The 15500-nt window shown below is 51.7% G+C and overlaps 1 protein-coding gene across 1 annotated transcript in view; it reads left to right on the forward strand.

The window, feature by feature from the left end:
* Positions 1-13385: 13385 nt before the first annotated feature.
* Positions 13386-15500, forward strand: part of MEX3B (mex-3 RNA binding family member B) — a 2437-nt gene continuing 322 nt past the window's right edge. Inside the window, exons 1-2 of the mRNA XM_044438547.1 lie at positions 13386-13635; positions 14778-15495. Of these exons, the coding sequence (XP_044294482.1) occupies positions 13386-13635; positions 14778-15495 (968 nt within the window). The remainder of the gene's footprint in view (positions 13636-14777; positions 15496-15500) is intronic.

A 15500-nucleotide genomic window follows, 5' to 3' on the forward strand; every position in this document is an offset into this window, starting at 1 on the left:
GTCTGGCTTGTCATTTTATTTGTTCGTTGTTTCTATGCCTGAAAACCACCCCAAGGGCATCTGCCAGCTGCGTGGTACACAAATCAAACAAGTACATGAAACTCGGGAAAAATGTGGCTGCCACAACATGCTGACAAAAAAAGAACAAATGCGTCACCAAAGAGCAAATGCAACAGTTTACATATTTGCATAAACTAATTTATATGTAAGATGCAAATGTATAATTTCAATTGAAATACTGTGCATCTCAGCTGTGACCAGGTGTCTTGTTCAGTCTGCCCTCTGGTTGCTGCTGCTGCTGCTGGGCAACTCCAAGGCCCAGCTCGTCCTTCTGAGGTCCGTGATCTCGAAACGGAAGAATGTTCTCTGCAAAGCAGGACGTCCATTCTCATTTGCGATGGACCAGGGGCACGGCCCGTGATTTCCCCTGAAGTTCATGGAGTTTGCTGAAGCGCAAGCATCAGAACGGGGCTCCTGCAAAGCGGACGCCGCCTCAACTTCCCTCTGGCCTGGACTATGGCAACCTGCCCTGGCTCGCTCGCTTTTCATTCCTCTACTGCCCAATAGCTGAAGTTCGCAGCGCTCCTCCCACCCCACGTCCAACGCTATTCCAGGTTTGTTTCAATAGGATTCTACTCAAGTGTACCTGCATATCGAACAAAGGACAAATTACTTACCTTCATGGCATTTACCTTAAATGGGAAAATTCAACCTGCACTTTAAATCTTTCCCATAGAAATCATTAGGAAAAACATATATTTAATTTTTACTTGTTTTATGTCTACAATGACTGAGATCAGATGACATGATAAGGGTTGAGTTGGATTGTGGTTGAACTGTGAGTGGTTATTGAAACATGGGTTATTTCTTGTCTGAACCAGGCTGGGATAACAAGCCACGGTGACCAGCCCACAGCTTGCAATCCAGCAACAAACCGTGAGTTCTCTTCGCAGAGTCTTGGGGTTACCATGGCTTGTTAGGGCACCTGGCCTAAACCTATTCCAACAACAACCCATGGCTGAGTGTCAACCAACAGGACTTGTACTCCACCCTTAGGTGTAGGTTATCATGGTGGAACTAGGATGTAAGTGTATTTGTGTGTGCGTGCGTGTGTGCGTGTTGGGGAATTAAATGTAGTAAGAGTTTTATAAATGTTTGGAAGAAGTCAAACTAGTTAGTAATATATAACAAGCACAAAATTAGCTTTTCAGAAGTCACTTTCAGGAAATTGTGTGATACATTTTTGTAATTTACAAAAGTAACACAATTCCATCCACTTCCTACAGAAAAACAACAACCACAGCAGCTGGAAAGACAATATTAAAGGACCATTTTAAAGACAAAGACTGGCTGTTACAAAGGCTAGCTTTGATCTTAGAGCAGCTAACACATTTTAACATTTATCTGCATGGACATTAACATATCTGATGGCCAGAGGTTTTGTTAAGGTGATTACCAAACTGGGCCCAGACTGATAGAGCTCCAAGCAAGACTCTGTTGGTGCTTTTCCAAAAACACCCTGCAGTAGTTGCTGCAGATTTGACTTAAAGGTTAGGGAAATGCATTCAGAAAGGCCTTTGCAAAATTGCTGCATTCTCTACTTTCTTCCATTTACCTCCTTTCAACACTGAACTTCGGGTGTCCCCAGAGACCCACTGCCAGTCAGCATAGAGTGGGCAGTGGACAGGATAGACCAGTAATCTGACTTGGAGCAAGCGTGGTCTGGCCTTGCGTCTTTAACAAAAGCTTTGCATACGGGGCTAGCAAGTTATTTTGCTGCCTGGACTAAGGTGGACATGTCCCCCCAGCCCCCATAGGACACAGACCTGTGTAAAAGTTTCCCACAGTCATTTATAAGAACAGGTGCAGCATTAGAATCTAGTACTGCCATTTAAATTGAAATAAGATGGAGGATGCAAATGATGTAAGCTGCCTTGAGCCCTTTGTAGAAAAAAGGCAGGATATAAATCGGAAAAAAAACATAATATATCTTTTCATAAAGGGGAATAGGGATATGTGGGTTGTCAGGACCCCATTCTGTTTCTTGCAGTGCCAGATGTCCTTCATTCCATCATCCATTCATTGATCCTTTTTTTTTAAAACCAGAATTTCATTCTACTTGCACTAATTCACATTAACACTAATTAGTTAATTTTCATTAGCAGGTGCACATCAGTGCTAAGGTACATTAGCAAAAACCCCTCCCCTGCAGTGTGGAAGGACTGGTGTGCGAGTCCACAGAATCCACAAGCCAGAAAAAGCCGGTGGGCTGTGGAATCTGCAGGCCGAATCCACAGCAATCTGAATGTGTTTGATTCCACCGCACATTTCTCTGACATATTTATTTATTTTGTTTGCATCCTGCCTTTCTACCAGAGCTGTGGCCCACGGGGAGTCTGCCTTCTTACTGCTGCTGTGACTCCTAAGCCACTTTCTCATCATTGCCGCTGCTTGCTTGACTGATGCTCACGGAGGGAGCAATTAGGCCGTGGTGCCTACTGCTTCTTTTCCCACCACTGCTGTTGGCTGGACCACAGCAAGAGGCAAGTAAACAAACGAGTTGAAAGGGGAAGGAGGAAGAGCAACCCCAGTGGGCTCTTATTATTGGCTCCCTGCTGGTAAGTAAAGCCCTGGCCCATGCAGGTCCTTCAACGAAGGAGGTGCATTCCGCACTAACTCCGATTTCTGGAGCAGCCTTCAGGAGAGGCACACACAGAATGCTGTGGAATAGGCCAGTCTTGAAGTCGCTCGTGCCTGTGCCACTGTGGCCTGTCCAGGAGTGGCTGTAGCTGGGGAAGCACCTGAAAATAGTAAGGAACCCCAAGCCACTGCAATTTTGAGATTCCAGCAGCAGCGAGGGATCTAGGAGAACCTCCAGACTTTGGACTTGGTCTTTTGGGAGGAGTGCAACCTATCCAGAACAGGTGGTGAGACTCCCCCAGACCTGGAAACCACGTTCCCACAGGACTTCTGTTTTCCAGGATTCTGCTTCAGTGGATTGACCTCCATCCAGCCCATCCCTGAGTTCAGACACTGCACTGATGGACAGCCTCGCCTGATTCCAAAGACCCAAAATATTAGTAGCCCAACGGCCTTAGCATTTCAACCTTCTAGGACAGGGAGAAGTCTTCTCAAGTGCTAGGAAAGCACCAAACAATTAGCAATGAGCAGAAAGGTGGTATGCCAAGTGGTCACTGGGAACACTTGGAGGCCTGGATTGGGACCCTCAGTGGATAAGGCCTGCCCCCCAGTTCTCCGGCACCTTATTTCTGCTCTCCAGTCTCCGACTCTGCCACCTGAGCTGGCCACCTCATTAGTAAGGCTGGCCCTTGCATAACGTGGTGTGCTTGGGGTGTGGGGCATGGGATCAAGGGCTATGCCACAGGCTGACCAGGGAACCTCTGGGAACCCAGCTCAGCTCCAGGGGCTCATGCAAACCTGCCTGCACCAGTCCAGTGATGGAAACATTTCAGCTGCTTCTGGGCACCGACGCCTGCAGTTCGACTGTTCATCATTTCTATGTTGCTCTTGTGACTGAATTTCTGCTTATTGCTCCAAAAAGCAGGGAGTGAAGGGAGGAAGATTGCTAAGAGCTGAAACTGCTAAAAGAATAAGTCACTCTCCTTTCTCTGCAAGGAGACTGTGTATGAACCATTTTCTTCAAAGCAAGAACATACATTTCTCCTTAGAGTTTAAAGATATGCAAAACAGACAGGCTTTTTGAAAAGAAGAAAGCTTACTGCAAAATTTCCCCAAGCCAATCAGCTAAAAAAGGCAGGTGAAGGGTGTCCACCTGTTTGCCTGAACTGTGAAGATGATGCTTGTTAAGAATGCAGCGGATTGGAACCCCATAAAACATCCTGAGGAAATCGGACCAGGTTGCGACTACTGTAAACAATTACCTGTGACTGAGTTACGGCTGCACATAGAGGCAGAGGAGCAGGTGCGTGTCCATTCTCTCGCTGTAAAAATGCCAAGCTAGAAATCTGTGGGTGCATTTCCTTAAAATAAGGGTAATGTGGAAGCTAGCTAGTAGATCAGCACCACAGACAGAGAAATGTCTTCTTCCTTCCTTCCTTCCTTCCTTCCTTCCTTCCTTCCTTCCTTCCTTCCTTTCTTTCTTTCTTTCAGGGTAAATGTGGGCTAGAATGCGAGGCCACTCAGTAAGTCTCTCTTAATGCAGGGCTGTAGGGTTCCTGACTTTAATCTTGCCCTCTGGGCCTCATATGGAGTCTTGAAGTCAAGACTTGCTCTCTGGCGGATTCCTCCTGGGAGGAGGTCAGCAGTAGACTTGGCCAGTGCTGGCAAGAGCAGAGCAACAGTTTTATGGCAGAAAGGCTGAACTGAACAACTGTGCAGTACAACATTCAGATCTGCCCCTTGTTTTCCCGGGACTGAGTCTGTGCAGTGGTGGGGGAGTGGTTCTGGAACCTTAAAGCGGAAGTCAGCTGTACTCAGCAGTGATTGGCTGCCCCCTATGGCATCATCAGGAAAACTCCTGCCTTTGCATCGTCACAAGCATCCTTCCCCCTCTAAAACCGAAATTTTAAATTAGTAGAATGATGGATGAGTCAATATGTGTGCACACTTTTTAAAATTGTACACCATCCCACAAGCTTTTGCTGAAGGGCAGTTCACAAATAAAGACAGAAATAAAGATGAACCCAGCAAATGGAGGTTTGGCATGCAGTTGATGTATTGCTGAAGGTGAGCAGGTTTGGACCTGATCCAGCCCTTGAGTGGCAAACCACTGGGAGACCCACATGAAGAGAAGACTGCAACTACATTAAATGAATATTTTAAAGTTTAAGAAGTCTAGCAACCCATCTGAAGCCCTGTGATTGATGGGTAAGCAACCCTCCATTTGCTGGTCTGTGCACCCGCCATTTCAGCTGCAAAGCTGGGTGAGAAGCAGATTTGTACTGCAGCTGAAGAATGAGCTCCGCTTGTATATTCTGAGGGTCCTCAGCTTTGGAGTTTCCTTGAACTGGATCCAACTGAGGATACGTCAGTAACTATCTTCTTAGCTGGTGTGAGGGAGCTGCCTTATACAGAATTAGGCCAGTGGCCCATTCCCACTAAATAGCAGGTGCTCTCGGGGAGGGATCTTTCCCACGCTGACCCTGGGATGCTGGGGGTTGAACCGGGAGTGTTCTCCATGCAAAGCACGCAGCCCACCTCTGGACTACAGCCCTTCCTATTCTTGGCTGTTTCCCTGATGTGCATCATCTGTGGGAGAGAATTATTATGCATAATGCATTTGTATAGTGCATTTCAAATAGTTTGCAACCATTATCTTAGTCATTATTATAGCAGCCCTGTATCATTAACCTTTCATATTATCACGTTACAAATCTGAGGGAGAGCGGACTGACTCTGAGAAAATGGTGACTTGTGTAAGGTTGCTTCCAATCCAGTCCCTCAAAAAAGTTCAGTGTGTATAGGATTGCAGCATTAGTGAATTCTGGCCAAGACGGAAGTTGAAGCAGGACCTCAGCAGGTCAAGCTCCCAATATTTTATTAACTATTCCTTTGCCAGCAAGGAAGATGAAATATATTGCCTTGTCAAGCAGTCACACCCTGAAAATGAACCAGTTTATAGGCATATCAGAAGCTGTCTTGTACTGAGTCAGGGAGTGGATCCCCCTAGGCCTATACAGTCAGCACTGACTGGCAGCAGCTGTCCAGAAATGTTTCCAGACCCATCTGGAGAAACTGGGCATCAAACTTTGGACTTTCACAATGCAAAGCACATGCTCTACCACAGAGTTATGGTCCTTTCCCAGTCTGATCACAACCTTCTTTATTCACAAGTGAATATCTTTGATTTCAGGTCAGAAATAGAAGGAAGAAAAAAAACAGCACCTTGTACAAAGTGCAAAGCATTTTTATCAGACCTAGTAATGGAGCAAACAGGCAAGAAGTCGTGGTCCATGTGAAGCAAAAAACAAAAGTAAAAAATGCATCATTGAAACTCCTACCTTTTTGGTGTGAGTGGGTGGGAGACTAGAGTGTCCCTCTTGCCATCCTCAGTTTCCTTGCCATCCTCAGTTTCCACCCCATGGAGGTGCTTTTCACAAACTACATCAGGGGGGAAAACATGTTAACTCATATTCTGTTTTAATGTGATGTTTATTCTTTGTACTGTTCATTGCACCATAATCTATTTATATCAGTATGGTAAGTAAGTGAATAAACCTCCCAGATCCCAGGACATTTCAGCATGAGGTACAGTATTCAGTATTTCAGTACATTTCTATACTGGAGTTCACCACAGTTAAAACCATTTAAAAACACCTTAAAATAACACATGAAATTTAAAAGTTTAAAATGACTGTATAAAATAGAAGTAAAAGGCAAAATAAAACCTAGCAGCAGAACAAATATTTAAAATGCAGTAAAGGTGCAATTCTAGGCCCATGCTCTCAGTGCATGCAAGACTCTGAACTACACGCAACTTGTACTTGGAATGAGGTGAAGCGATGGTGCCATTCTTCCTGTGGGGTATTTTATCTAGAGGAGGGGGAAGGGAAGGGGGCTAGGATGCTGATAGGCATCCCCCCTCCCCCCCCCAGCTTGCTGCTTTCTCCCCTACCCCTTGGGATGCAGTTACAATATTGGTGCAGACAGCTGCAAGGGGGTGTGTGGGTGGGGTGGGCTTGACCTCTGGGGCCATGTTCTGAGACTGCACAATCTCAAAACTGGGGCTCTAAATATTCCATGGCCCCTGATATCGTCTGGGAGGTCATGGAATATCTGGAGGCCATGCTGTTACACCCAGAAGGACGATAAAAAAATGAAGATTAGAAGAAGAAGATTTCCAGACAAATAAGGTCCTCACCTGGTGCTGGAAAGGAGGCATGGCAGGGGGGCTTCTCCAGGAAGACTGTTCCTCCACTCAGTTTCCACAACAGAAGGGCTCTTCCTAGGAGCCGCCTACCTGCCATCCTTCAGCAGGGACTCGTGCAGAAAGACCACTGAGGATGATCCAGGGCCAGGCAGGTGTGTATGGGAGGAGACCACACTGCAGGTAACCTGGCCCCAAGCCATTTGGGGCTTTGGATGTTCGCACCAGCTCTTTGGCTCAGGTCTGGAAATGGACTGGCAGCCAGTTATGGAAAAGCACTGGCCTAATAGGTTCACACTGGCCGGTTCCCATTAGCAGTCTCACTGTCCTCTCTTGGATTCCCTGAAGTTTCTCTACCAGTCCTTCAGGTTCATATGTTTGAAGAAGAGACTTGATTTTTAATGTACTTGCTACTTTGTGAGCATTTAATGCATCAGCCCTCCACCTTTGCCCAAAAAGCTCAAGGTAGCAAAGCCCTGTGTGAAGTGAGGGATGAAAGGGCCAAAGTCAGCCCAACAGTCTTTGTAGTCTCAGTCATGGCTCCCTAACCACTACACTGTACGGTCCCTCAGCTAAGGTGGAGAAGTGAAAGCCGTCAAGCGCAGGAGATTTTCAGAGACAGATGGCCCTATCTTCGATTGCAGCAATTACTAGAATTCCTCCTTCACACCTTTCAGGTGAATAGTAAAATGAAGTAAAAGAATTGCTTCATCATTGCACTTTTAAACAGTATGTTTAGTGGCATTTCAAAGTACCATTGCCTACCTGAAACTCATTTTATTTAGTTTTACTGTTCTAATTTAGATATTTAGTTTTATGCTCTAATTTAGCTATTAACTGTTGCCATATCTTTTGTGTATGTTACTTGCTGGAGAAGGTGTTCTGCTGAACAGCAAGCACATTAAAAATTATGCATACACATGGACACGCAAAGCTTTATACAGTCCTCACTCAAGCTGCAGCAGGCTGGGCTAGTGAAGAGTGAGGAATTTGTATTCGGAGTGGGAATTTTTTATTTTTTATTTATTTATTGAGACAACTTATATGCCACCCCATCACATGAGCCTCGGGGCGGCTTACAATCATTAAAATCCTGTATAAAATGCAAAAAAGTCATCAAATAAATAAAATACATAAAATAAAATAAAATAGTGGAAACAGGAAAATAGTGGAATCCATTGCATTTTCTCAGTTCAGCTCCCTGGATTCTGGCAGACTTTCCTCCTGCCCTGGTACACATGTGTGTCCTTCAGGAAGCAAGTCCGAGTGACTCCATGACATTGGCTTGCTTACCTGCTGCCCGGCCCCTGTGTACCTGCTGTGCGAATGGAGTCCTGCTGCTGCACATGTGACTTGCAGGCCGTGTGTACTTTGTGCAAATAATCGCATGACTTGTGCACTTTGCGCAAAGAAGGAAACCGCAAGCATTCCCAAGGGTGGTGCACTCTTGGCTCAGCTCCCTGCCTGGCCAGGGCCATGGATGGAAAGGAGCTCGAGCAAGCACAATGCAGTCAGTTCTGTGCATTTGTTTAATTTCTGTGCCACTCTAGCTGAAGGTCTCTGGGCTGTCAAGGGTGGTAAGATTCCAGCCAGAACTTTGCATCCTAAGGCTGGGCCACTTCAATAAGCCACATGAGAACGACTCATGCGCTGAGACAAAGGCAGCAGCTGGCAGGTCGATGTGGCCATGGAGTTCTGCAAGGCTTAACTGCTGTGAGAAACCCACAGCCTCTCAGTGAAGGAAGGGGATCAGCAGCCTCCACACACATTGGATCCCTTACCTTCTTCCACACCCCTGTGCTGAGGCTGACATCCTCCCTTCCCTTCTCTCCCAGGAAGCCCAGGGGGTGGGGGGCTAGCTGGGCATCCTGGCAGCCCTCCAAGCAGGCGGAGGGAGGAACTGTCCAGCAGGAGTGCTGCTCTTTGGCTTTCCCCACAGAACCAGGAACATGCAAGGTGCCCAGGGAGTAATGTCTGTTGTGTCAGGAAGCCCTGTGAGTAAAGAGATGCCACAAGCATTTATTTTGCTTGTTCACTGAGAGTCTGCATCCTTATTTCCCCCGTCTATATCCATTAAACTGGACTTCCTCTTTGACACTGATGGTTTCATTTCTTCCTAAGTATTCTTAAAGCTGAAGTGCCTTGGCTAGACCAGGAACCCTGAGCTGAAAATGGTACCCACCCGAAGAGGCTGCTTGATGCAGCCCTGTGTCATGCATTGCTCTGGCCTAGCCTCCTGTGAATCAGTTTCCTCTGAAACTGGATAAATCCTCATGCAGCTCAGAGAAGCTGCAAAATTACTCGTTCTTGATGGGCCTCTGTATGAGTCACTGTTCTGTCCCAAGTTTCTTGTCGTTCCCTGCCTCCTGCTTCTTCCTTCTACTGGAAGACAGGCACTCTGCTACATCTTGCGTTAGAGGTGATTAGAGCATTCCACTGCTGCCATGACAGGAAAGCAGCAACGTTGCCCAGCTGGAAAACAGGCTGCCTGTCACATCTCTCTGTGAGTCTCCGCTCTCTCCGTTCGGGTGGAAGGCTGTGCAGCATGGTGCCTTACCCAGAGTTGCAGGCATGTGTAGAGTCGTTCTGAGTGAACATCACCGCTCATCCATTGGGGTAGGGGAACTTTTTTTTCCTGCTGCCTTCCCTCATGGATCGTCTGCAAGATCCTGTTGCTGATGTAGGACCAGTTCCAAAGAGGACGAGGCACCCTCTTTTGGCCTCTCTTTTTCTCCCTGGAGCTTGGCCTCGCAAGGATGCAGCACCAGCACTAAAACAAAACAAATATGCCTTCATCATTTGCCACCCCCACCCCCCAGAATGGCTTGTTTCGTCTAAGCTTAGCTGTAATCTTGTTCCCTGCTGTATTTTGGGGTAGCATGACCACCCAGAGGACGTTTGACCCCACTTTTGGATTATCTGAATTGTCATATCCAGGTCATGGTTGCTAGGATATTTCATGCCTGGTGTCATGGTTTGCTGCTGCTGCTAATAGTAGCAGCAGCAGTAGTAGTAATAGTTGTAGTAGCAGTAATACCCCAAAGACACCCACTCACTTTACAAAAGACCTGTTCCTGGGAGAGACAAAAGAACCAGAACTGGTTTAGATCAACACACTACATGAACTTTTGGAGGCCATATGGAGAGTGATATCTCCCTGTATTTACTTATTATTTATTTATTGCATTTATATATAGCCCCAATAACCCAGGGGGCCACTGTAAGAAGCTGCCGCCACTGCCGCCGCCGCCTCCTCTTTGGACACTCTTTCCTTCTTCCTCCCTTCCTCTCCCTCTGTGCCCAGTGAAAGTGAAAGCCTGCTCTTGCCATCAGCCTAAAATGATCACCTGCATTTGCTATTACTTGTAAAGCTAGGCCAAAGGCTACACACAGCCTTAGGTGGCCCGAGTCAAGAAATTCTCATTCATCTGCTGAACAGGCGTATGACTCAAACAATATTTTGAGCAGAGAAGTGTAATGTTTGCTGTTTTTAGGTGGTGCACATATATTGCTGGAGCTTCTTCTGAACCCAACCCTGAAATGCAGTTTAATGTTTCACATTGCTTTAATAATATGGTAGATTTTATGCATACCACTCTGAGATCTTAAGATAAATTCTTGATAAATTCTTTAAAACAAATAACATGAATACATTTTATCTGCAGTTTTGAGAAGTACTTGTATTTTATAAGTACAAAGCAATCTTCTGTCTGATGAAGCACACCTATTTATTTTTCACCCCTCATCCTCATGATTTCATTAATTATGCAACCCTGACCCTTCATTAAGGTAATCAAGGAATCAGTTCCATCCTATGGAATTGTGAAGACGGTTCTTCCGAGGAAGGCCTTTCTCGGTCGCTGCTTTCATTGCGCAATCAACCTCAATGCTTCTGGCTCCGGGCTCTGGGTGGGCTTTTTGTTTGTTTTAAACTTGTCTAGCATTTTAAGTAGAATGTTGACTGCGCAAAGGCGGGATATGCATTTGCGGCGCAAACAAAGCAAGGGCTACCGCCCTCTGCAAAAGTACATCCTTCCAGGTATGATAGCTTAAGCGTGTCTCCAAGAAAGAAGCGTGCCTTCTGCATCAGATTTTGGGAGACTCCCCGTGCACGCTCTCGCTCGCTGTTCCAAAGGTGGCATCCTTTGTTTCCCCCGGCCGGGGGAGCGTTCCTGAGAGCTCGCCTCTGCCGCTTCTTAAGGGCTGCTCCTGCTCCTGCTCCTCCCCTCCTCCTCCTCCTCCTCCTCGCCAGCCCAAAGTGCACGTGGCTGGTGAAGGCGGAGCAAGACCCCCCCTCTGAGGAGAAGCCACGCCCCCTCCTCCAGGAGCCAGCGCCGGCTCGCCAAGCTGCTTGAATGGAAAGGAGCCGGCGCATCCCTTTCCCTCCCCGTAACCCTTTAAACGGTGGGAGAGGGTGGCGCGCCGTGCGCATGTCACAGGGAGGGAAGAAGGGAGCGGGCGGGCACAGTGCAGGGCTTTCCCGATTAGAGCTCGGCGAGATGCGCCCACCTTTCGCCTCCCGTTGCCGGATTCCAGGCGCAGAGCTTTGGGGATCTTTGCTGGTTAGTGACAAAGAAAGGAAAGGCGCTCCAGAATCGGCTAGAAAGTAGCTCTTCAAGGCGCGGCAGATCTTTGTTTCCTGCACTGCACTGCACGCCCGGCTGGTTGCTGCAAACGGAATAAAGCGCTGGGCGTGCTGGATGCATGGTGTGTGTGCTGCGTGTCCCTAGCGCAGCGCTACCGAGCGGACGGGGCACGATCCATAGCGCCGTCTCGCCCCGCCTGCTCCCGCGTGCGCCCGTTTTCTGGGCCTGCACCTTCAGGGCGCAATTCTTGGCATGTTCGGACGGAACCGAATCTGACAACCCCTGGCGTGTCCCCGCCAGCTTGGTTCCGTCTCGGTTACGTCTGAACGTGCATAGCAGATGCAAAGAAAGACCCCCTCCAGTGCCCCGCTCTGGGGAAGCCGCACCCCTCCGATCTGCCGGCGTTGGCCAGCGTTGCCCCTAAACTGGAGAGGGCCGCGATGACTCGCGGGGCTGGGTGCGGGAAACCGCTCGCTCTTTCTCTGCACATGGTCAGAGGATCTTGTTGAGCCCCTCTCCCTCCACAGTTGGAGTACTCCGATTTTAAGACAGGTTGGGCGTGCCGGGGAGTTATGGGTGGGTGGATTTTGGGGGAAGGTTCCCAAGATGAATTATATTCCGCTCCGTCCTGCTGCTGCCTGACCTCCCCCACTTCCAGCCCCCCAGAACGGGTTGGGCGACTGCGCGCACCTCTCCAGCCCCGCTGTCAGCGCGTCACACCCCTTCCTCCCGGGCCCCTCACCCATGCCGTGCGGGCCTCCTCGGGAGGCGCACGCAGGTCGCTCCCCACCCACCCACGACGTGGATCGATTTCCCCACTCCCCGTCCCTCTGCGCAATCTCCCTCTCCACCGATCTGGCTCGGGGCGCGGGGGGCGAGGTTGGGGCGTGGGAGCGGCGCTCTCGGGGACGGGGAACAAAGAGGATCGAACCTCCTCGATCTTTTCCTCATTGCGCCCCCCTCCTTTGGAAAGGCGGGGGCGAAAACGAAAGTGGCGGATCCCTCGCCATGTGCCACTGCCCGGCGGATCATTAGGCGGAACAGGGGCGAGCGAATACGCATCGCCTTCTCGCTTTCGCTCTTCTCCGCTCTCCTTTCATTGTTCTGCATTAGACAACAAAGAAGCGAGGAGCCGAGCCTCGGAGGGGCGGGGCCGGGCCGCCCATGGCCCGCCCCCGGGGCCGGGCCCGCCAATGGCCGCGCGCAGCGGCTCCTCGCTCGCCCGGTCGGCCCCGCGCCGCTGACGCCGCGGCGCTGCTTCCTCCCCTCCCCCTCCCCCAGCGCTGTCTGGTTGCAGCAGAGCTCAGACAGAAAAGAGGGGGTGGAGAAAGCGAGCGAGAGCCGGGGGGGGGGGGGAGGAGGAGGAGAGGAGGAGGAGGAGGGGGAGAAAAAAACGGAGAAAGAGAAATCGCTCCGTGAGTGGAGGCTGGGAGGGGCTCCTTAAAGAAACGCTGCCATCGCCTGGCATTGTGGCCAGCACAAGACTCGCGGGGGGGAGGGAAAAAAGGCACCGGAGCGCTTCTCTGCCGTCGCTGCACGCCCCCCCAACCCCACTTCCCCCCCGGCAGGCCAGGAAAAAAGCTTGGGGGGGAATCTGGGGGGGGTTCTTGGAAAGCGTCTTATAAACCGGATTGCACTGGAAAGGACGGAGATTTTTATTTTTATTTTTATTTTTAAGCGGATCGGCACCAGGAAACTACATTTTTTTCCAGGGTGAATGTGGGGAATTATTCTGTTGTTGTTCTAAGCCGGCATCCAGGAACTGCTTCCCGGGCTCTCCAGCTGCTCGTGCCTCCGTTTCCTCCGCCGCCGCCGCCGCCGGCCATCTGCCTTCGCTTCCTTCTTTGTGTCTGATTTTCTTGGCTCCCCCACCCCCCCGCCGCCGCCACCGCTGGTCTGAGTGCAGGAGGGAAAGGAAGAGGAGGGCGCGATCCTACACATCCACCGGGACTATGCCCAGCTCGCTGTTTGCGGACATGGAGCGGAATGGGGGCGGCGGCGGCGGCGGCGGCGGCGGCGGCGAGACCCTGGACGACCAAAGAGCCCTTCAGATTGCCTTGGATCAGCTCTCCCTGCTGGGCTTGGACAACGACGAGACGGGCTGCCTGTACGACAGCGAGCCGCGCAAGAAGAGCGTGAACATGACCGAGTGCGTCCCCGTGCCCAGCTCCGAGCACGTCGCCGAGATCGTGGGCAGGCAAGGTGGGCAGCGCTCGGCTCGCTGGTGCATGCGGACGGATGCGCCTCCACCGGGGAAGGCGCGGGGGCGAGCGGCCCGCGCCCTGCCCACGCCGCCGGCCGCGTCCGCGGGTTTGCGTTCGGCTTCGCCCTCGGCTCCGGACGCCGACGCGGCTCCCCTCCCCGCCCCATGGAGCTGCGGTGCCGGTGGCCAGCCTGGCTGCCCCGCTCGGCGCCCCCGCCCCCCCGGCAGAGACAAAGAAAGTGAGTCGGGCGCGCGGCGGTGGGCGCGCGGTGCGCATCCGCGGGCAGCCAGATGTGTTTACGCCGCGCCGCGCGGCTCCCGCTCCTCGAGAGATGCGGGAAGAGCGAGCCCCGGGGAGCGGACCGCCGGAGGGGGGCACGCGGCGCGCGCGTTTATCGGTGCTTTTCCGCGGCGTTCCGGGGGGTTCCCTTGGAAGGCATGGCGGAGAGGAGGCGAACAATGGGGTCGCGTTCGCAGCCTCCGCATGACGAGCCCGGGAGAGTTGGGGCCACTGGCCTCTTTGTTGCATCTGCGGGTGTGGAGATTTGCCCCTCTCCCCTCGGCTGGCTGGCTGGCTTTTCCAACTCCCCTTATTTCATTTCCCAGCGGAATGTGTGCACAGTACGAGTGGAACTATGGCTTTTTTTGTTTCTGTTTTAAAGGGGGCGTTGTAAATTGGTGTTGCCACTTGCCCTGGATGCAGCGGGCGTTACAGGGCATCGTTTTTAGCGTTGCCTTTTCCCCTGTCTCTCGTTTGCATTGTTGGTTTCTCCGCTCCGAATCTCCTCCCCCGTGCCCGGCTTCCCTGCCTTATTATCTCTATCCAACCGATCCCTTGCAAATCACGTTTTTGGCCAATGGGAATATAGGTTGGCTCGTGGACAGGGAGATGGGCGTGTGCGCGCGCGCGTGCGAGCGGCCAAGGCTGGCTTGATTGTGATTATTTTTCGTGGTACTGCAAGTGGAACTCAGTGCAATGGATACAGTGTTGGACGCGTGACAGGTTGTTTGGTTCCCCTCCCTCGGTTGCACCCAAAAAGCAGGAGGTGTAAACGGTTCTCTTTTCTTCTCCGCTTTCCCCTCCCCTCCCCTCCCCTCCCCTCCGTCCCTCCCTCCCCCTCCTCCTCCGTCTCCCCTTCAGGTTGTAAAATCAAAGCGCTGCGGGCAAAAACTAACACCTACATCAAAACCCCAGTGCGCGGGGAAGAGCCGCTGTTCGTGGTAACGGGCAGGAAGGAGGATGTCGCCATGGCCCGGAGGGAGATCATCTCCGCGGCGGAACACTTCTCCATGATCCGCGCCTCCCGGAACAAAAACACCGTGCTGAACGGCACGGTGCCCAGCCCGCCGAACCTGCCCGGGCAGACCACCATCCAAGTGCGGGTGCCTTACCGGGTGGTCGGCCTCGTGGTGGGGCCCAAGGGGGCCACCATCAAGCGCATCCAGCAGCAGACGCACACCTACATCGTCACGCCCAGCCGCGACAAGGAGCCCGTCTTCGAGGTGACGGGCATGCCGGAGAACGTGGACCGCGCCCGCGAGGAGATCGAGGCGCACATCGCCATGCGCACGGGCGGCCTCGTCGAGCTGACGGACGACAACGACTTCCACGCCAACGGCACCGACGTGGGCTTCGAGCTGGGCGGCGGCGGCGGCGGCGGCGGGGCGGGCAGCCTCTGGAGCAAGCCCACGCCGCCGCCGCCGCCCCCGCCGCCGCCGCCGCCGCCCCCGCCGCCCTCCGCCAGCATCGCCCCGACGCCGGGCCGCAAGCCCTTCTGCAGCTACCGCAACGACAGCTCCAGCTCGCTGGGCAGCGCCTCCACCGACTCCTACTTCGGCGGCGGCGGCGGCGGCGGGGGCGGCG

This window comes from Varanus komodoensis, unplaced genomic scaffold (assembly GCF_004798865.1).
Source record: "Varanus komodoensis strain SLA01 unplaced genomic scaffold, ASM479886v1 scaffold33, whole genome shotgun sequence".
NCBI lineage: Eukaryota > Metazoa > Chordata > Lepidosauria > Squamata > Varanidae > Varanus > Varanus komodoensis.